Raw genomic sequence first — 23,380 nt, 5'->3', positions numbered from 1 at the left:
ATTAAACACATGTAATGCACATCAGCTCTGGATTCATATGGTCACAGTTACACTAAATCACTCCCATTAAAATCAAAGTTTCAGAGTAAACAAACATTACACCACAGGCATCCACCTTATTTTTAACGTAAGAGCCGGATATGCAACTTGAATGTAAAAGGCTTCCAGTTAAGTCCATTATGTTGCTTGATATTGCAAACTGGAATTTGTTTATTCTCATGATAATTAAACAGTTTGAGCATTAGTGCACTTGTTATTCTTCTACTTCATAGAGGCTAATCAATCGAAGTCTCGCACATTCACAGACAATAGTGTGTATGCGTATGACGCCACCGTCGGCCGGAGTGACTGCGCTTACACACACTGAGTGGCAAGAAGTTTTCAGCATGAACACTGCGAAAAACACTCAAAACACATCTAAAACGGGAAGGAGCTTTGAGATCGACTGTACAACTAGATTTGACAAGAAATCTGAGGAATATTTTTACAGACTGACGAAAGTTACAGAGAAGCAAATGAATCGCTGCGATTCGCAGAAACAACTGGATCCAGGCAGAGAAAGCTGGATTTACAGTTTTCATTTTGTGTCAATATGCTGAATTATGGGGTAAAATCACACACTATATATTGTATTGTTAGATATTGTATTGACAACTCATCAATTAAATATTTACCATCGTATATTCTGCATAATTGGACGTTTTTAAATAAACACTGACAAAAACTAGCTGAATATCATGATATATTTAACATTGATATGAGTGATCACATGGATTTACACCTATATTGTATTTATATAAAGCGTTCACAGGCTAAGTTGCTTTATGTATTTCCCCGGCGTGGAAATCAGGCTCATATAAATGTGAGGAAACACGATTCCTGCTGCATGTCAATATCCATGATCACTGGATCTCTGGTAAGTTTTAGTCCAACTTTTAGTTTAAACTGATAATTGTTCGTTTTTTGCAGTTTCTCCTATTAAATCCAGTCTTTTTTTCTTTTTTTTTTGCCACTCAGTCCGGCTGAGGAGGCGTTTTCCAGAGGGAAAGTGACATTAATGCATATCCTCTATGGCTTACTTCTGTTTTGCAAAATAAGGTGGATAAACGTGAGAGCGAGATCATGCCGCCAAGCCCTAGACTAGTTCAGCTGGAGAGATCTCAGCATCTCTAGCTCTACAGCACACAGATAACTCACTCTGCAACACGGATATGGTGGCTTGCGTTCGGATCCAGCTGATGGCCGGGTTCTGGCGCAGGTCGTTGCGTCGCGGGTCGTTGCTGGCCCGACACTCGTAGATCCCGGCGTCCTCCAGCGTGAGGCGAGAGATGGCCAGGACGCTCACGCCGTTGCTCCCGTAGGCCGTGTTGATGGACACCCGGCGCTTACGGGCCCCGTCCCAAAGCTGCTTGAAGGAGTCGGCCCTGTTAATATCAGCATACCACCACTGGATCTCCGGCACCGGGCTCCCGACCACGTCACAGTACAGCTCAAACGCGTCTCCCGTGAGCTTGATCTCCGACATCGGAGACTTCACAAACCCAGCTGGAGGGGAAAGTGTGGGAGAAGAGGGATGTGCGAGAGAAAACCAAAGCGTCGGATCAGTTGGAGAACACAAAAGAAGTATGATCCAAATGCAAATCATGAAGAAACAAGCCACAAATCAGAGATGAGTGGAAAACAGTTTGGGAATATTGTAGAAGAGAGAATAACAGGTTAATGGACACTCGGACGCTCTTCAATTTACATCACAGTATAACATGACCTTCAAGGCTCGAGAGTACATCCGAGTAAAACTGTGAAGGGATAGTTCAGCCAGAAATAGAAATTTGCCCATCATTTGCTCTAATGGCACACAAAAATAAATGTTAACCCTTGTGTTATGTTGCGGGTCAATTTGACCCGTTTAGATTTTATAGTTGCTGGAAATACTGGTTAACCTATGTTTTTTTTCTTGATATTTTGTGACTTTTTCTCATTTATCATCATGAACATGCATGAAAAGTTTCAACATGCTGGTGTTTTTTTGACATATACAAACAAAATTACTGTTCCTTTCGTGATGTTCGCGGGTCAATTTGACCCGCATATTTTAACGCTCTAAGGCAACTGTACGGACCCAAAATAATAACATTTCTTGGTTATACTTTGTTATTTCATTTTTTTACTACTTTATGAAGCTAAAAAATTACGTTTTTTTGATTACATTTCAATACAGAAAAATATTTTGTCGGCCACAGATGGTAAAAATTACCTATCATTTATTTTTTTCAAGCTACCTGAAATAATATTAAATCTTTTTTTTCCTTCTTGATATTTTGTGACTTTTTTGCATTTATCTTCATGAACATGCATGCAAAGTTTCAACATTCTGGTGTTTTTTTTTTTTGACATATACAAACAAAATTAATATTACGTTTCTGATGTTCGCAGGTCAATTTGACCCCCATAGGCTATTCAAAAGCAACTGTACAGACACAACATAAAAACATTTATTTTATGTATCAACTGGGCATCAACTCCAGTTCTAAAGTGTAAGTGTATCTAAAAGTGCTCTAACCCAAAACAAACACACTTGAAAAAGCTACATCATGGTGTTCAGAGTTAATTGCAAATTACAAATGAAAATCTTTGACAGACGCAGATAGTAAAATAAGCTCTCATTTATATATTCAAGATATCTGAAATATCTTGAGACTTCGACATAGACTGCAGAAAAAAATTAGCTCAGATTAATTGATTAATTGTTAAATTATGATGTTCTTAGCCAAAAAAATAAAAATAAAAAAATAATAATTTTTATTCAAATATATATAAATATAATGTATATTCAAATTTTGTCAAAGCAAAACAGTTTTAAAAAATGGTTAAAAAACATTTTCATTAAATCATATCTTCAGATATACAGTGAGGAAAATAAGTATTTGAACACCCTGCTATTTAGCAAGTTCTCCCACTTGGAAATCATGGAGGGGTCTGAAATTGTCATCATAGGTGCATGTCCACTGTGAGAGACATAATCTATAAAAAAAAATCCAGAAATCACAATATATGATTTTTTAACTATTTATTTGTATGATACAGCTGCAAATAAGTATTTGAACACCTGTCTATCAGCTAGAATTCTGACCCTCAAAGACCTATTAGTCTGCCTTTAAAATGTCCACCTCCACTCCATTTATTATCCTAAATTAGATGCACCTGTTTGAGGTCGTTAGCTGCATAAAGACACCTGTCCACCCCATACAATCAGTAAGAATCCAACTACTAACATGGCCAAGACCAAAGAGCTGTCCAAAGACACTAGAGACAAAATTGTACACCTCCACAAGGCTGGAAAGGGCTACGGGGAAATTGCCAAGCAGCTTGGTGAAAAAAGGTCCACTGTTGGAGCAATCATTAGAAAATGGAAGAAGCTAAACATGACTGTCAATCTCCCTCGGACTGGGGCTCCATGCAAGATCTCACCTCGTGGGGTCTCAATGATCCTAAGAAAGGTGAGAAATCAGCCCAGAACTACACGGGAGGAGCTGGTCAATGACCTGAAAAGAGCTGGGACCACCGTTTCCAAGGTTACTGTTGGTAATACACTAAGACGTCATGGTTTGAAATCATGCATGGCACGGAAGGTTCCCCTGCTTAAACCAGCACATGTCAAGGCCCGTCTTAAGTTTGCCAATGACCATTTGGATGATCCAGAGGAGTCATGGGAGAAAGTCATGTGGTCAGATGAGACCAAAATAGAACTTTTTGGTCATAATTCCACTAAACGTGTTTGGAGGAAGAAGAATGATGAGTACCATCCCAAGAACACCATCCCTACTGTGAAGCATGGGGGTGGTAGCATCATGCTCTGGGGGTGTTTTTCTGCACATGGGACAGGGCGACTGCACTGTATTAAGGAGAGGATGACCGGGGCCATCTATTGAGAGATTTTGGGGAACAACCTCCTTCCCTCAGTTAGAGCATTGAAGATGGGTCGAGGCTGGGTCTTCCAACATGACAATGACCCGAAGCACACAGCCAGGATAACCAAGGAGTGGCTCTGTAAGAAGCATATCAAGGTTCTGGCGTGGCCTAGCCAGTCTCCAGACCTAAACCCAATAGAGAATCTTTGGAGGGAGCTCAAATACTTATTTGCAGCTGTATCATACAAATAAATAGTTAAAAAATCATTAATTTTTAGATTATGTCTAAAATTTTTTTAGATTATGTCTCTCACAGTGGACATGCACCTACGATGACAATTTCAGACCCCTCCATGATCTCCAAGTGGGAGAACTTGCAAAATAGCAGGGTGTTCAAATACTTATTTTCCTCACTGTATATTTTTTGGAATATTTGACAAATGTTGATATTAAAAGTTTACAGTTTGTACCTGAATCTTTGTTGTTTTTCATAGTGTGATTTTTGAGGAATTGTATTGAATCCAATGCGGGTCAATTTGACCCGGACCATAAGGGGAGTGCACAGAATTCCAACATAACACAAGAGTTAAAGAATAACAGCATACAGGTTTGGAACGGCGTGAGTAAATGATGGTAAAATGTTCATTTTTGAGTGAATTTTCCCATTAGAACTCAATTCTCATTCATGTTTACATGAAGGGTTCCTTAGTATTTCTACACATACACTATGAAAATGATTGTTAGAGTCTGTTTTACAAGAAAATATTATTCCAGTTTTTCTACTTCAGAATTTCAAGTTCACGCCATAATTGTAACACTTTACAATCTTCATCTCATCTATTTTTTTATTTAATGCCATGTCAGCAATCAGAGCTATCTTCATGGCAAAAATTCAATTACAAAAACACAAATATCATATAAACACAATAAAACCAGAACAAAGATAACCAGAACACTTTACAATAAGGTTCCATTAGTTAACAGTGGTTAATGCATTAACTTACAATGTGCAAGATGTGTAGTTAACAATATAGTTAACTAATGTTAGTTAATGCAACCTTACTGTAAAGTGTTACCAAAAATAGTGCTTTTTTTCAGTGTATGTATTAAACTGATGCTCTATCCATTTTACCAATATCTTATACATGACAGACAAGAAGAGAAAAACATTTGCACATACAGGAATACGTGCGGTTTTGCTTCATATTAGCAGGATCATTTACGGTCTTCTTTAAACGCTCAAGGAAACGGCGAGTCTGCTTTTCACGTCAGTCATGCGCTTTCTCAATGTCTCTTTGGTAGAAAATATAGCATTGATAAATGGTTATGTAGAATAAAAGCTTCTACTTTAAGATATATTTTTTTTATTATCAAGTTTAATAATAATTTTCATAAGCAACATTTCTCTTTTCTATCAATATCTTTTCCAGTGAAACATACTAAAAATCCTTAAAGTGCCGCTAGTTTTAAAGATCAAAGTTCATGTACACAAATACAGTTATTGTCTCCAGAAATAAAGAAGTGATTCTGAAATGAGTTTTCAGTGATTCCAGTCTCACTTCCTGTTACAAACCTACATAACAATGTAACTAATTAGCATAATGCCAGCCTGTGGTCTTGATTGGCTGAGCAGCGTCTCTTAGCTCCGCCCTCTAACACTGTAGTGTATCCGAGACTGGAAGAGTTTGGTTCGTGTTGTTCGTGTCGAGAAGACGCTGTTTTCTGAGATTGATACGGTAAAACCCACGCCATCGTTACTGTTCGTATCACTGTGATCAAGAGCTGAGATTCAGATATGATAATGAGCGTTTGCTTTCTGACCAATCACAGCAGAGCAGCTCTCAGAGAGGTGGAGCTTAGAGAGACTGAACCCTTGATGGAAGCGTTTCAGAGAAAGAGCTGATGCTGCAGTGCAGATTATGAGAAGATTCATGTGTTTTGGACTGTAAATCTGCTGTCGGAGACGGCAAAACAACATTAGGAATCTTAAAAATAACATAATAGGGGCACTTTAAAAACAAGAATTTACTTGAGAAGCAAAATCGAAAATACAGATGTTATGTAGAATAAATGCATTTAAGATGATTTTTCATTTACAATTTTGCCTATTGAAATTTGATTCAAAAAATGCAATGCATCTTCACAATAGATGTAGCTATGCATTTTTAACCACCATTTTTGTCTTTAACAATGTATTTCCAGTAAAAACCCTTAAAAACAAGAATGTATGTAAGAAGCAACATTGTGTAAAATAATTGCTTTCTTTCTTGCTTTTAGAGAATATATATTTTATATATATATATGAAGAGTTCAGATGCAAAAGCCTCTAAGTGCCATCTGAAATTTTCTTCTAGAATGATCATTTTTATAAAGCTTGTATATTTAAGTTCAATAATTTCACTTAAATGGCAATGAAAATGACCTATTAGTTGTCATTAAAGTGAAATTACTGAACTTAAATATACAAGCTTTATAAAAATGAAGAAAATTTCAGATGGCACTTAGAGGCTTTTGCATCTGAACTCTTCATATATATATATATATATTGATTTTCTCCCCTCATTGGTAAACTGCATAAACATTAAAACAAGAAAGCATTTTGTCAATGAGAAGGGAAAAATAAACTGAATCCAAGATAAATTCTCTGAAAGCAAGTCTTTTTATTTCACACATTTGTGCTTCTCTAATAAATGCATCTTGTTTTGAGGATGCTTAGATATTTTCTCACTGGAAAACAAGAAAAAAACACAGATTTGTCTTGTTTTTGTGTTTTGCAGTGAGCCTCTAAGCGCTTAAGAAAAGGTATTTTGCAAAGCTCCAGATGGCGAAACACCAGCATCTCTACTTATCCTGGGAAACAGTGAGATACGGAGAGATGATGCCCCGCGAGATGAAGTTATTATCGTCAGGGATTACCGGGCCTGTAAATGAAATGATTTCTGAAGGTTTGCAGGAGTTCACAGCTCTCGCGGTAAGACTCAGAGAAAGGTGAAGAGAACAGAAGTACGCTTGCATCGCACATCAGATCCGCTCGTGACTCGATTACGCTCGACCCCTGATGCTTTTACATCGCTCCTGTTTACGCTATCAGATTGTCATATGTATCCGTGAGATGTCAGAGCTGACTAATGCACAGGTGGTGTGAGCCACAAACATGTGACCTTAGTCACACACATTCTGGAGGAGATTCATCGAATCATCATCATCACACACACAAGATATCACAGAGACGAGAAAACGTGAGGTTAATCATCACTAACATCATCTACTGTGTCTCACACTGCAAACACTGTTTTACACTACAAATATCTATACCTTCTTAAATCAAGATACATTTACTTGAGCAGGAAAATCACATTAGAAAAGTAAGCTTTATGCTTAAAACAAGAACAAAAAAACAAAACTTGGTTTTCCTTCGAAATAAGTTTATTTTCCTCACCCATTGGGAGATATTTTCCTTGTTTTAGGAATAAACTCCCTTCATTATTTACTTTTATTTATTAGACTTAATACCTTCAGCAATTTAGCTTCTCCAGTAAATGTATCTTGATTTAGTCATTAGAACTGAAAAACAAGACAAAAATATTTGGTAACAATTTATTTTACAGTGTCCTTGTTACATATGTTACATGTACTTACCATAGTAATAACAGTAAATTATGCATAATTACATGCAACTAACCCTCAACCAAACCCTAATCCTACCCTAACCCTATAGTAAGTACATGTAGTTGATTAATATCACTCAGTACTTCAATATATAATGACACTGTAACAATGACACCTTAAAATAAAGTGTAACCGAATATTTTTCTGCAGTTGTTTCTCCTAAAATGTAGAAGTCAGTAACACTATAATAAGGTTCATTAGTTAAAGTTGGTTAATGCATTAGCTAAGATGAACTTACAATGAGCAACACATTTGTTTTAGTATTTTTTAATCTTTGTTTACATTAGTTAATAAAAATGCAGCTGTTCATTATTAGCTCAGGTTTACTAAATAATATTAACTTTTGATTGTAATAATGTATAAGAAAATGCTTTAGAAGTATTTGTCATTGTTAGTTCATGTTAACTAATGAAACCTTATTGTAAAGTGTTACTAACACACGCTAACAGGTTCTATAGAGAACTCTAGGGTTCTTGACTCAATGTTAAAGAACCCTTCATGCCAAATGTCTTAAATGATTGCATAATACTTGCATATTACATGTTTAAGGGGTTATTTCATTTTTTCTCTAGTGATAAAGTATGTTTACACGCTGCATAAAGGGGACATATCATGAAAATTTTCCTTTTTCCGTGTTTAAAGGGATACTTCACCGATTAGCATAAATTACCCAATTTAAATACACATTCATCTTTCCAGCGGTGAGATATATATATATAGATGATATAATCGGGTCCCCGGTGCTTCTACCACAGAAAACGTGAAAAGGTGAAACCCAGTAACTTTGTTCTGGTGAGCCTTTCTCTGCAAGCATGTCAAAATATTACACACACAAACGGCACGTTTTTACTCACACACCAAAAGGGGCAAATTTGACAAGCTTTAATAAATAATCTGGAGGGAATTTTGAGCTGAAATTTCACAGACACTTTCTGGGGACGCCATAGATTTATATTACATCTTGTGAAAAGGGGCATAATATGTCACCTTTAATTCATAAAAATGATCGCATGATGGAACCCCTAAAAGGTTCTATATATGAATAGAATGATGGAACCATATATATATATATATATATATATATATATATATATATATATATATATATATATATACACACACATATATACACTACCAGTCAAAAGTTTTAGATCGGTAAGATTTCTAATGTTTTTATAAGAAGTCTCTTCTGCTCACCAAGGATGCATTTATTTGATTAAAAATACAAACAAAAACAGTAATATTGTGAAATATTATGAAAATTTTAAATGACTGTTTTCTACTTTAATATATAGTAAAGTGTAATTTATTCCTGTGATCAAAGCTGAATTTTCAGCATCATTACTCCAGTCTTCAGTGTCACATGATCCTCCAGAATTCACTCTAATATGATGATTTGATGCTCAAGAAACATTTATGATTATTATCAGTGTTGAAAACAGTTGTGTACAATTTTTTTTCAAAAGTCTTTGATGAATAGAAAGTTCAAAAGAACAGCATTTATTTAAAATATAATATTTTCTAACATTATAAATATCTTTACTGTCACTTTTGATCAGTTTAACTCATCCTTGATGAATAAAAGTATTGATTTATTTTATTTCTTTCCCCCAAAAATAAAATTAAAATTCTTACTGACCCCAAACTTTTGAAGGGTAGTGTTTAATGTTACAAAAGCTTTAGATTTCAGATAAATGCTGTTCTTTTGAACTTTCTATTCATCATAGCATCATGAAATAAAAATGAATCACGGTTTCCAACTGTTTTCAACACTGATAATAATCATAAATGTTTCTTGATCATCAAATCATCATATTAGAGTGATTTCTGAAGGATCATGTGACACTGAAGACTGGAGTAATGATGCTGAAAATTCAGCTTTGATCACAGGAATAAATTACACTTTACTATATATTCACATAGAAAACAGATGATTTACACTGTAATAATATTTCACAGTATTACTGTTTTTGTTTGTTTGTATTTTTAATCAAATAAATGCAGCCTTGGTGAGCAGAAGAGACTTCTTATAAAAACATAAAAAATCTTACCGATCTAAAACTGTTGACCGGTAGTGTATATATATATATCTCCTTTTCTTCTAAGAGAGATGTAGTCAACACAGATCTCACTAGGCTCTTCTCCTCATCTGAGAAGCAGGAGACTTCAGTAAGACGAACTGTCTAGGAGAATCAACTCTAGATCTCATTTGTGATCGTTCTTTCCTCTGGGCAGAAATATGAAATATCACATTGGCATGATGACGGTGCTCATGGTTTCTAAACTGCGGTTGAGTTTAACCTTGGAGTGTGTGATGAATGCTGTCCGTGACGCTCGGCTCGACTCCAAGAGCGACTTCTGAAGATCGAGACTCAATCATCCCGAGAGATTTACAGATCTACAGTACACACACCAAAATATCAATAAAACGTGTCAAAATGTATTCATCTAATATCAGTGATATCGTACATTATTCACTATCGCACATATTTATTTTCCTCAAAGAAATGAATGCTTTAACTCATCAAAGACGCATTCAGTGGCATTAAAGACATTTATAATGTTATAAAATATTATATTTCCAATAAATGCTGTTCTTTTGAAATTTCTATTCATCAAACAAAATGTATCATGGTTTTCACTAAAATATGAACTAACTGTTTTCAACATTGATAATAATCATAAATGTTTCTTGAGCATCAAATCATCATATTAGAATGATTTCTGAAGGATCATGTGACACTGAAGACTGGAGTAATGATGCTGAAAATTCAGCTTTGATCACAGGAATAAATTACATTTTAAAATATATTAAAGTAGAAAACAGTCATTTTAAATTTTCATAATATCTCACAAATTTTACTGCATTTTCATCAAATTTACAACCCTAAATTGTAAGGGTGAGCGGAAAATAATAATAATAAAAATCTTACCAACCCCAAACTTTTGAACAGTACTAGAGAATATGTTACTATACAATTAATAAAACATGTTTACACTATTTAACTGGATTAGCATTAAAACTTAAACTTTAATGTCAAAAAATATAAATATACATATTTACAAAATATTAATTTTATTAGCTTCATCACAGCTCTATTATCACGCTCGATCTCTATCTAAAAAGATATTTGGAAAGTAACTTCATATTTTACACTCAAGAAACTAACAGGAGATATTTTGGCAGGTCATTCAAGGAGACAGAGGTGGTTTTGTCACATAATCTCAGGATGACAAACGAACCGGCGCTCAGAGGACGCCTAAGCCGTCTTTTAATCATCATTCTTACACAAATAAAAGATGGATCAAGCTCAGTGTGTTCATTCGTCTCTGTTCAGGGAAATGACTCCACTAAAAGACAGAAATGTGCAGACATACTTCACTGACAACAACTGAGCTTCTTTTCAGCCTTAAACGTTCATGGACCTAGAAATATATGGTCAACATGAAATCAAATTGGACTCTTAAAGACGGCATATTATGCTCAAAGTCCTGATGTTGTTTCAGGCTCTACTAGAACAGGTTTTCCTGCTTGAATGTTGATTATTTTCCTCATATTCTCCATTGTTGCGGCTCCTCTCTTCCCAGTCTGTCAGTAACGCTCTGTTTACTTCCTGTCTCTATGAAGCCCCTCCTTCTGAAAAGCACACTGTGCTCTGATTGGTCGGCTGGAGCAGTGTGTTGTGATTGGTCGAGCGCTTCGAGTGTGTTTGGGAAATGTCCTGCCCCTTTCCATAACCGCCAGTTTAACACACTACTAACTAACTCAACCAGGCCCCGCCCCTTTATTCTGCGCATTAATTATTTAAATGAGGAATACTGTGACGTGTTCGTTCCCTTACAGCTTATGAAAATTTTCACATTTTCAAAGGCTTGAAATATCTCACTTTGCATGTAATGAGTCTATATAATATATTAGTTTCTCCTTTTAAGTTAAATTACTGAAATAAATGAACTTTTGCACGATATTCAATTTTTTTCAGTTTCACCTGTAAATAAACTTGTCTTGCCTTATAAAAAGGGGTCTTTTTGAGCTTTTTGAGCATGTATTTAACGAAGACAACTTATAGGAGAGGAAAAAATTAAGTTTTACTCGCATAACATCGGTTAATGGAAATGCCGTCATGTCGTCATCGACATATAGAAAATATTGCAAAAGTTTTGTGCAAACCTGTAATGTAAACGCGGCTATTGACACTGATATAGAGAATAACTGGATCTTCTTCATGCTCAAACTGCACTATTACACACTGAAGACAGATGAACATGTGAAAAGAGCAGAACAGGTCCTCTTTAAAGCATGTTCCTGATCTTATAATGAATGATTCATCAATGCAAGCTATTCCATGAACAATACGATGCTGATTTCATCGAGTGCTCAGGTGAGCGCCGGCTCGATGAGAGAAGCAATGAAAAAACAATCTTTTCACTTAGTTGAATTCCCTGCCCGAGGCACGATCACATGAACCATAATTATATTCTCTCGGAAATAAAGACATCCGTGTCTGGAGTTTTCTCAGGAACAGATTGGGCTTTCACACCTCCTCTACTGGAGCGCGATTCTCCTCACGCTTCGGGAACAGAAACATCTGGATGATGTGTGCGGCGTTCAACATTCACTGAGGCTTTCAATCACACATCAGCCAAATTAGCTTATGCTCCCGATGCATGTTCATAATACGTCTCAGTAAAAACTGAAAAAGATCATGCAATCATATTGAAAAATGCATTAAACTTCAGCACTAGCATGCATCCACACTGAAACCATTGCATGCTCTCTGCAATAGATGCTTTTATAAATGGCATCTCGCCGACTTTTAAGGCGTTTAACGGTGGGATTTTGGCAGCTCGAGTGTGTTAACGGGATCGCTTGAGTTTTTCACCTCTCCGGTGGGAACTACAGCTCCCTGGAGGACAATAAAACACCATGTGGATCCAAAAACACAAGGCCACACTTCCACACACTCACAGACGAGTGTTGAGTAGGTGGAGCGGGTCACGGGCGTCTGTCTGCCGTATTAAACAATAATCAGTGATCTGTGCTGTGTTTATATCATGATTTTAGAGTCACGATGCAGTGCGTATCGCATCTTTTACTGTGCTTTCTTCATCGCCTGTAAATTGCATATGGACTATCAAACTCGGGCGGTGAGAATGAGTCATGTTTCCGCAGCCCGGTGGAAACTCTTGACGGCTCTCGCAGGTGTTACATCAATTCTTGGTCAATCTCAACCAGTTAATGCGCCGCTACTGCAAAGAACAACATGAGCCCGTTTTTATACACGCCTCAACATGTCATCCGATTTCAAAAATGACAGTATATATATATATAACACAAGGTGGAGCGAATCATTTCTGACATCAGCGTCACAGAACAGTAAAAATAATGCAATAATAAGAACAGGTTTCCCAAACACACCAGTCAATCCGATGCAATAATTTGCGATATGCATACAGTAATTATATCTTATCTTAATTATACGTATATTTGGTGTTTAGTATATAGATTTAGTAATAATGTCTTGTTTTATTCATTATTTAGCACCTGATTTTAATACTATTTATTTTTAATTTGTTATTGTAATATTGTATTTTTCTTTTTCTTGCAATATTATATGAAAAACACCATCATGTCTTTTTGTATTTAATCTTAACTCAAGATGCATTTACTTGAGATGCATAAAGTTTAGTGAGTTTATGCTTAAAATGAGAGGAAAAATGTTTTTCACTTGTTTTTCCTTTGAATTAAGTATATTTTTCTGATACTATATTGTCTCGTTTTCAGCATAAACTCGCTTCATTTGGATGGAATTAATCAGAAAACATCAGATTTTGTATCTTATGTAGTTTTGCATTGATCAACATAATATTTATATGAATAATATACATCTACAATTTCTTTGAAGTTTCCTCCGTTTTTAACCATCTTCACTTGCTCATTTTAAATGGTTCAACAGTGTGACGAATTAATTAAAAGTAAAAAATTTTCAATTAATATGAGGTCAGAAATGCTGCATGTGTAATAATTACAAGAATCATCAAAATGCAGCTAAAGATGTTTTAGATAAAGTCACACCACATCAACTAGCATAAGCCCGAGATATGAGCATATCTGCCTTAAAGAGGATTAATGCTGTAATTAGCATCTCAAAAAGCTGAAGCTCAATACTTAAAGTTCACCAAAAAAATGAATATTCTGTCATCGTTTAATCACTCTCAAAAGCAGACGCTGTTCACACTGCACAGAACAAAAAACATTGCAATAAAAATGAGTCCTTGTTGGAAGAAAAGTCACTGTGCAACGATTAATCGCATCCAAAATAAAAGTTTGTGTTTACATAATATATATGTGTGTGTACTGTGCATAATTATTTTGTATATATACAAATACACACACATGCATGTATACATTTAAGAAAAAATTATATATAAAATATTAATATTTCTTATAATATAAATTATATATAAATATCTATACACAGTATATACATGCAAATATTTCTTAATATACACATGCATGTGTGTGTATACAAAATATGTACACACACAGATATTATGTAAACGCAAACTTTTGTTTTGGATGCGATTAATCGTTGCACAGCCGTACATGAGGGTGAGAAAATGATGACAGAATCTTCACTTTCCCTTTGAAAACGCACACACACACACACACACACACACACACACACACACACACACACACACACACACACACTAACTCATGGGCTATTTATACTCAGAGGAGTGCTTTTATACCGTGAATTGTTCATGAGTTCAGATTAGACATGGTTCATAGACATAAACACGCCACAAGGAATACTCTCTTTCCATCAGAGTGAGATTATAGTCTGTAATAAAGCATAAAACCACACAACACTGACCGAATGACAAACAAACCTCCCTATAAAGCCAGTCCATTAAGAGTTACTGGATTCCCTTCCACACAGAATAACTACAAAGACACAGTTCTCGCTCCTCGCGTCTGTGCTAATAATAGACACACGCAGCAGAATGAAGAAAGCCATTTACAGTCCTGCTTCCGTCAGGAACACACACACACACACACTGTTTACATCTTCATTCCTGCAATCAGATTAATTCATTAATCGCAGGAGTGAAAGGAAGGCGGCAGCTGTTGTGTGCAGATGTGACGAGCAAACAGCGATGCAATATTAAAAAGCGGATTCAGTGATTCCCGCCTCGACGTCTCAAACACATCAACACTTCACAGGCACAATCTCTTACAGTGACTCGGAATATTTTGCTGGGATATGAAGTTTAGCATGACGTAGTATCGTCAAGGTCATGGGTTCATGCATGTTCAGTGTCTTGATAAATGTTTATATTATAAAGAGGGAGATTTGACAGTAGGGGTGTAGCGATACACTCATGTCACGATTCGACACGTATCACGATACTGAACTCACGATACGATATTATTGTGATACTCCAAGACATGATAAAAGGTTAACAAAAAATGTACTTTTGATTAAAATGCTAAATTTGATGCATTGTGTGTGTAAATGAATAGTCTTGGACTTGGTGTTAATAACCCAAAGCACAGGACAATAGAGACACCAGAATAACAATATTCATGATTCTGAAGATGAAAATATTGAATTAATTTAGATGAATATGTTTGCACTCTTTCACTGACTAGATATATTTAAAATAATGTCGGCCTTTTTACTGGTAAAAGACATTTGGCATTATCAGGACCCATAAATATTCCCCCATTGAATTATTATACATTATATTCAACATTATATATAGTAGTTTAATGTAGTACTGACACTAAAACTCTGGAAACTTCACTATCCATGAGACATACTGTCGCATTTTTGTATTGCGATAAATTGTGACATGATATATTGTTACACCTCTATTTAAAAGTGATTTTCATTGCATATATTTTTTATCAGTTCATGCATTCCCTGGGGATTGAACCCGTGACCTTGATGATGATGTCACTCAGGTGGTCTCTTCCTTGTGAGTGGGCAGTTATTGATTATAATAAGCTGTAAAGATGATGATATGACAATGGTTAAACACCAGGCTACTTTAACTTATTAAACATGCCCACTAAATTAAATAAGATTCCTGTTGCTTTGGGGTTCTGAATTATTGCTTTCCGTTGGTCTCAGGAAACACTGATTTAATTCAGGCCATATTTCAATAATAAGATATGAATATGAAGTGTGGCTTGAATCCCTGAGAATCAGACAGTCGTGCTCATGATTCCCACTGAGAGTCCGAGAGTCTGGAATCTGAACGCTGAGGCTTTAACAAACAATAGCAGGATTATAGAGGAGAGCCACTGACCTTATGTGTGGACAATCAAAGCAGACCTTCACACACACTCACACACACTCACTCACTCACTCACACACACTCACACACACACAGTATCTGCTACTAGCGCTTATGCAGAGCATGTTTATTCAATACTTTACCAAGCACTTTAAAAACAATACACACACACACACACACTCACACACACACACACACACACACACACTGTATCTGCTACTACCACTTATGCAGAGCATGTTTATTCATTACTTTACTTGCAAGCACTTTAAAAACTATACACACACACACTAGTGTTGTCACGATTTTTCGATATGATGCCCTGAAAAATATTGATAATCAATATCGCTTTCCATAACGCGGGGAAAAACTGCCATATAGATATTTTTTTAACATCATCTCATAATTTTTTGTCCATCTATTGAAAGTCTAGGCAATCAATATTTCCAAGCTTCAAAAAGTGCATGACACACATCATAACAGTGATCCATAATAAAGAGACCCGATCACTTATAAACACACACGCGCGCGCACTATATATATATATATTTATTTATTTTTTTTGTGCTATATATACACACAAATACAGAAGTCACAGCTAGATATAATTGTGAATTTTTCTAATGATAAAATACTTTCTATTTTAAACTGGGATATGAGAAAGTTGGAATAAATAAAGCAATATGAATCTGTTCAAGCGGCCTGGCGTCTGGGAAACCTGCTTGATACTCAATATTTCTGGATAATATTCGGAGCAGAAACTACACACTTCACATCTGACCAGCTCTTTCCTCCTGATCCGACACTTACACCAGGTTAATCAGTCATAATCAAATAATTCCAGGATCAAATGAAACTATATTCCCACATGAAGAACATTTCTGCTTTACTAAACAATTTCCAGCCAGAAATCTGCGCTGCCAAAACTTGCATCCGCCAAAGATCACGTTTGATGCTTTTTTTAATTTTAATTTCTTTTCGACATAAAACTGCTGATGCTTCAGTGTTGTTCCTGTTTTTCCCCAGGCCGAGGAGGGAATACCCTCTTCAGGTGATGGATCTGCCCTCTCCTGGTCACAGATGCGACTCTCCAGAATATAAAGTCACACACACACACACACACACATGCCTTTAGGGACACACACTCATTATTTACAGCGCACAAAGCCAATGCTTTCCTTTTCAAAAAGCAAAAGCACACACATATCATCGCATATTAGTTCAGAACAACACCAGGTTCTCTACCAGTAACTAACATCAGGGCATTACATAATGCTGTGTGTTTCTCCTCAAACACAGGAGGCATGAGATCTCCTGCAAGAGTGTGAATGTCAGAAGGGTGAGTGTGTAAACAACACGGATTACTCTGGAGACTATGAGAAGGAAAACACTCCTTGTAAACATTCTCTCCGCAGCAATATTAAAACGCCCTGATTTAAAGTGCAATCAATGTCAGGCTTGATGCAGAAGAGCGCAGATCACCAACTAACTCCCACTTGGGTCGAATCAGTGTTTACGCGCAAATCTCTTCTCCTCTATATGCAACACACACCAACACGACTGTAATGCAGCGGGGTGTCTGTCATCGTAAAGATGGCATCGACCTCTAAAGCAGATTACACACACACACACACACACACTGTGAGAGATCCCGCACGACCGCGTTCCGTCATGCTTACCGTTCTGAGATGATACGTATGTGAGCATCAGGTTCCCGTGGATGAGGATCAGCGCGAGCATCCCCGTGTAGGACCGCATCCCGCAGGAGGAGAGAGAGAAGAGACGCGAGCGTTGAGGAGTGACGCGAAGCGGCTTCAGTCGCGGAGGAGCGTTGAGGAGGAGCGCGGACGCACGGAGAGAAACGCGACAGACGCGGCGCGGCTCTGATGCATGGATGAGGATGAGGATGAAGATGAAGATGATGCTCGGCTCTCAGGGATGCTGATGCTGAAGATGATGATGGAGATGATGATGATGGGCCATCGGTGTGTCCGTCATCGCGAAGAACCTTCAGCTGTCAGTGCGCGCACCCCGCAGGCTCATTCGCGCGCATCATCAGCTGTCAGCGCGCGCTCCCGTCCGCGCGGGGCCTCGAGCGCATCAGCTCTGCGCAGCTTCAGCGCCATTCAGTCACTGTGGAATAAAAAAAAAAAACTGTCGCATTACAATACAGTAACACGCACTACAATAAATAATAATAAAAAAAGATATTTTCAGTGTGCTTATATTTATATATAGAGGGGGACGCGGGATAATAGACACACAATCAACTCAATTAATATTTCTTACCTGCAGGTCAATTTTGAAAGACAATTTATAGTAATTACAATTTTTAAACTACATTCTCAACAATAACCTACCATATATATACACATATACATCTAATTAGTATTGGTCTAATTTTTATTTTTCTATTTCATTTAATGAATTATACTGTGACAACCTGCCCCAAGCTGACATATTTATATAAAAAATACTTTTGTCCTGAAACATTCAAGCATTCTTTCATTATATAATGACTCTTGTCTTTATATTAGTGTTTTTTTGTTGTTGTTGTTAACCAACAGATATTACAAAAATATGGTATTTGAATGTTAGTTTGGAGGACAGAATTGACAAAAATAATGAAATCAACTTTATATACGAGCATTACCGGAAGCCAGTGATTATAGTTTATAAAGTTATAAATATGTATATTTTTCTTACAAAAACGCATGGCTTTGCGAGTCATATGGATTTTTATGATGGATTGATGCTCTTTATTTGGGTTTCAAAATCTCAGGTACCATTCACTCCCATTATAAAGCTTGGAAGAGCAAGGATATTTTTAACAACTCTGATTGTGTTCGGCTGAAAGAAGAAAGTCATCGACACACCGATCTCTCTTGTGCTATGGTACTGAATAATAACCATATTCATGCACAACTGTATTCAAATGGTAGGCTACTCCAAATTTAAATACTTCAACGAATACCATAGGCATGGTAGTATAATGGTACTGGTTTTTATTAATGTCTCAAGGCTTCCATAGAATATTTATCTAGGGCACTACTGAGATTTCCTCCAAGAAAGCATGTTATCCACACCGCGTGGCCGTGGACTCGTCATTAACACACAGTCAGTCAGGATTAAGAGATGAAGAGAATTATGACCTCTCTCTGCACTCACACACACTCACACACATTCACACAGCACCATCTGATGGAGAAACCAGCTAATACAACACACACATCCTCTCTAACACCAGCTGTGGGGTATTCGCTTGATACTGCTCTTCTTCCTCTAACACGGGTTCATTTCATCAAACAAAGTATTGTGGTATTAAATAAAACAGTGAATAGTGTGATGATACACTCTTCAAAATAAAGGTTCTTTACTGGCATTGATGATTCCATGAAGAACTTTAACATCCATGGACTCTTTCTATTGCATCACTGTGGGGAGAAAACACCTTTTGGAACCTTTATATTTAAGACTGTATTAAATACATTTATTATATGTGACCCTGGATCACGTCACCAGTCTCGAGTCGCACGGGTATCTCTGTGGCAATAGCCAACAATAAATTGTATGGGTCAAAATTATCAATTTTTCTTTTATGCCAAAAATCATTAGGATATTAAGTAAAGATCATGTTCCATGAGGATATTTTGTACATTTCCTACCACAAATATATAAAACATGTATTTCTGTGAGTGAATGCAGCACAATCGCGAACATAAATGAACAACTTTAAAGGAGATTTTCTTAATGTTTCGATTTTTTTGCACCCTCAGATTCCAGATTTTCAATAGTTGTATCTCGAGCCAAATATTGTCCTATCCTAACAATCCATACATCAATGGAAAGCTTATTTATTCAGCTTTTATATGATGTATAAATCTCAATTTCAAAAAAATTGACCCATGTGACTGGTTTTGTGGTCCAGGGTCACATGATCTGCTTTTCACCATCATGTGAATGAACTAATGAATATCTTAATGCATAAAAATAGTTAGAATATACCTACTCTTTCATTATTTTAAAATTAAACATTCTTGAGGTGCATTCTGGCATGCTTTTAAACACTATAAAGGAGGAACGTATAGGCTGCACTTTTGACAGTTTTTCCTTCACTATCCACTTCAACCCAATTGTGTAAAACCATTTTTGTTTTCTAAAGAAATTCAAATGCAAGCACAATTTACATTTGTCTATTAAACTAACTCAAAGCATGTAAGCAGAAGCCTTTAGGTTAAAGGTTTTAGGGTCACAAGTAACAAACTCAGCCTGTTGTGTCCAAACTTTTGACCGGTCGAGTTTGCGTATCTAAGGATTCTTTTAAAAAAGCTCCCAGGAGTAAAGGCGACCCTAAACAATGCGAGCGAGTTGAGAATGATTCTGATGACACAGCACGTTGAGATCTGCAGTCACGCTGACGTGCCCAATAACAGAGCGGACACTTTTCCCTCCACTTTACTCGAGCACGTCAATGAAACACACATTTAAATGGAAGCCGCACCTTCCGCCAGCTGTGAGCCAATGACCTTCAGAGGAGAGGTGACGAACGACACACCCACCTTTGTTCCGAGCCAATGGGAACGTAAGGGTCAGGAGGGGGAAAACTTGCCCCAGGATCAATTAGTCTCGCGTCAGTGACCTTCTGCAAATGTGTGGGAGGAATTTCACCAGCTCTCCTCTGACTTTCAGGTGTTGTTAGTATGGGAAGTCGACAACAATGGCTTACGAGACTGAAGAATGAACTGAGCAACAGTCCTCTGGTGTCCAACGTGGCCTTCGGCTTCATCCTGATGGGACTGGAGAAGTTGGTGGAGCTGGAGTTTGAGTGTCCGTGTAATCCGGCCTGGAACGGGTTGTTTTCCTCCGCATTCTTCATCATTCCCGCCGTCATGGCCTTCGCGCTGATGATGATCATTCAGGGATGCAGGTGTGACGTCTGGTGCAGGAGGACCGTGTCTCTGTCCAGTTTTGTTCCCCCCGTGGTCTGGTTGATCCTGCTCTTCCTGGACGGTCAGTATTTCGCCTGTGCGATGACAGACTGGCACGGCCGGTTCGTGATCGTGGACAAAGCCGCTCCGCAGAAATGGTGCGAGCCCATTCAAGAAGAGAGCGTCACTCCTCAGGAACTCATGCTGCGCTCACAGCAACTGTTTGTGGAGTCTCAGGTGAGATCCTGGAACCCGTCAGGACACTTCTCGAGTCTTCACGCTCCAGTAGACCTCCTGCTAACTCCCAGTGTCGCTTTCAAATGACAGGGACACATTTCTTAGAACTCTGCAGATACACTGATACATTTGTAGAACTCTGTATCTTAAGAGTTCTACAAATGTATCATTGTATCTACAGAGTTCTAAAAATGTTTCTTTATCTTCAGAGTTCTAAAAAAAGTATCATTGTATCTTCAGATACATTTTTAGAACTCTGAAGATAACGTGACACATTTGTAGAACTCTGTAGATAAAGAAACATTTTTAGAACTCTGAAGATACCGTGACACATTTGTAGAACTCTGTAGATAATTAATACCTGGAATAGAGAACATCTTTAAAACTCTGATACTATCAATGTCTATATTTACAGCTTAGTTCCATTCTTGACTAGATTATTGAGAACAACCAATGAAACTTTTGACATTACATTTACTACTTCTGTAACCAAGCAAGTAATTTATGTCCCTTATAGTGGATGTTTTGTTAAGGTGTCTATGGCCATTTAATGGAGGAATCTCACAAAAACATGTCCAGGTCACATTTCACCTTAAAATAAAATGAAAATAATATCTTTTTGTTTTGTTTTTGAGCTTAAAGACAAATTAAGTTGATTTTACGGAGTTTCAATGTAATGCAATAAATAAACTATATTCTTTGTAATTTGTAAAAGTATAAAAAATAGTGTATTACAGTGCAAAATAATTCTACATTCTATATATTTTTCAATATATAAAATTAATGTTACAGTATTTATTTTAAATTAACAAAATACATATAAAAAAGTACTACATTGATTACCAGGTTACATAAATACTTTAAAATTGAAATAAAATATAACAGTTTTTGAACTAGAGAAATTTGGTTAATATTAATAAACAAGGTCACAATGCAAAAACAAATCCTAGAGAAAAAGCTTTATTTTTTGGAAAAATATTTAATTAGATTTTATGGTGAAATAAGGCCCGGACAGATTCAATTAATGCCATTATGTAACGGATAAAAAATTGAAGTACTCTTTACATGTAGGCGAGCAATCAACCCCTATTAAATCATTGCACTGTAAAAAACAAACAAAAAAAGTATATGATCAATAAGTTATGACAACATATGCTTTTTTACAAGTTATACAAGTCTCAACTCATTTTTTAGTTTAATGTAAATGTAAATGACTTTAACAGCCAAGTTGATTGTATTTCATTGAATGTACCTACTTTTTCTACAGTGTGGTTTCTCGTTACCTGTTACAGACGTCCACTGTTTCTCTGTCTCATTAACAGGTGATCGGCATAGTGCTGCTCATTTTTATCTGTTTCGGACTGGTCGTGTACGTGATCAGAGAAAGCTGCCAGCAGGAGATGGAAACAGAAGATGCCAATGTGGCGGAGATGACCCTCTTCAGCTCCAGCTGATAGCAGAACATATTACTCATCTGCCCGAAGAAAAACACGTGTGTTACAAGCCTTTCTGTAACCATCTTGAGTCACTCTGTGCATTACAGTGTTCATGTAAGAGAGCAGTGAGTAACACACAAGAACATTTGCTTACAGGAATAATTCACCCGAAACAGAAGATTCAGTCATTTACTCACCCTCAAGTGTGCCAGACTTGTATGACTTTCTTTCTTCTGTGGAGAAAAGGACAAATTCTGAAGACTGTGCTGGTCGCTCTTTTCACTGCAACTGAATGAATGAGAACCGAAGCTGCTGAATGACTCATCCATGAATCAGATCACAAGGGTTAAACTGTGAGTGAATAACAACTTCAGCCCGCTCCTCAAAAAAAACTTTAAATATAGCATTTTATGGACTTCTTTTATGGTGCTTTTACAGTTTGTCCTTTTAAAAGCTTGACATTTTTTCTGTTCATTGAAATTGCATGGAAAAGAACAAACAGCACAATTATCTTTGAGGAAGAAATAAAGTCATACAACTTTAGATCATCAAGAGTCGACGATGACATAAAAGTACATTTTTTGGAGGGAGCAAACACTTTAAAGGATTATTTCCAGGTTCAGTATAAGTTAAGCTCTATTGACAGTATCTGTGATCCATTAAAGGGTTAGTTCACCTAAAAATGAAAATTCTGTCATCATTTACTCACCCTCATGTCATTCCAAACCCGTAAGACTTTCGTTCATCTTCCAAAACACAAATGAAGATATTTTTGAAGAAATCTGAGAGCACTCTGTTCCTCCCATTGACAGCTACGCAACTACCACTTTGACGGTTCGAAAAGTTCATAAAGAGATTGTAAAACGAATCCTTATGAATTGAGCGGTTTAGT

The 23,380-nt window shown here is 36.7% G+C and overlaps 1 protein-coding gene across 1 annotated transcript in view; it reads right to left on the bottom strand.

Moving 5' to 3' along the window:
• The window catches only part of nptnb (neuroplastin b), a 59,389-nt gene extending 41,369 nt beyond the window's left edge, over positions 1–18,020 (bottom strand). Inside the window, exons 1-2 of the mRNA XM_084124809.1 lie at positions 17,567–18,020; positions 1,198–1,545 (exon numbers count right to left, since the gene is read on the bottom strand). Of these exons, the coding sequence (XP_083980935.1) occupies positions 1,198–1,545; positions 17,567–17,645 (427 nt within the window). The 5' untranslated portion in view covers positions 17,646–18,020. The remainder of the gene's footprint in view (positions 1–1,197; positions 1,546–17,566) is intronic.
• Between the last annotated feature and the right edge of the window lie 5,360 nt (positions 18,021–23,380).

The sequence above is a fragment of the Abramis brama genome (genome assembly GCF_963993115.1).
Source record: "Abramis brama genome assembly, chromosome: 9".
In the NCBI taxonomy this organism is placed as follows: domain Eukaryota; kingdom Metazoa; phylum Chordata; class Actinopteri; order Cypriniformes; family Leuciscidae; genus Abramis; species Abramis brama.
The sequence above is the reverse complement of the archived record's forward strand: the minus strand, read 5'-3'. Positions and strand labels throughout refer to the sequence as shown.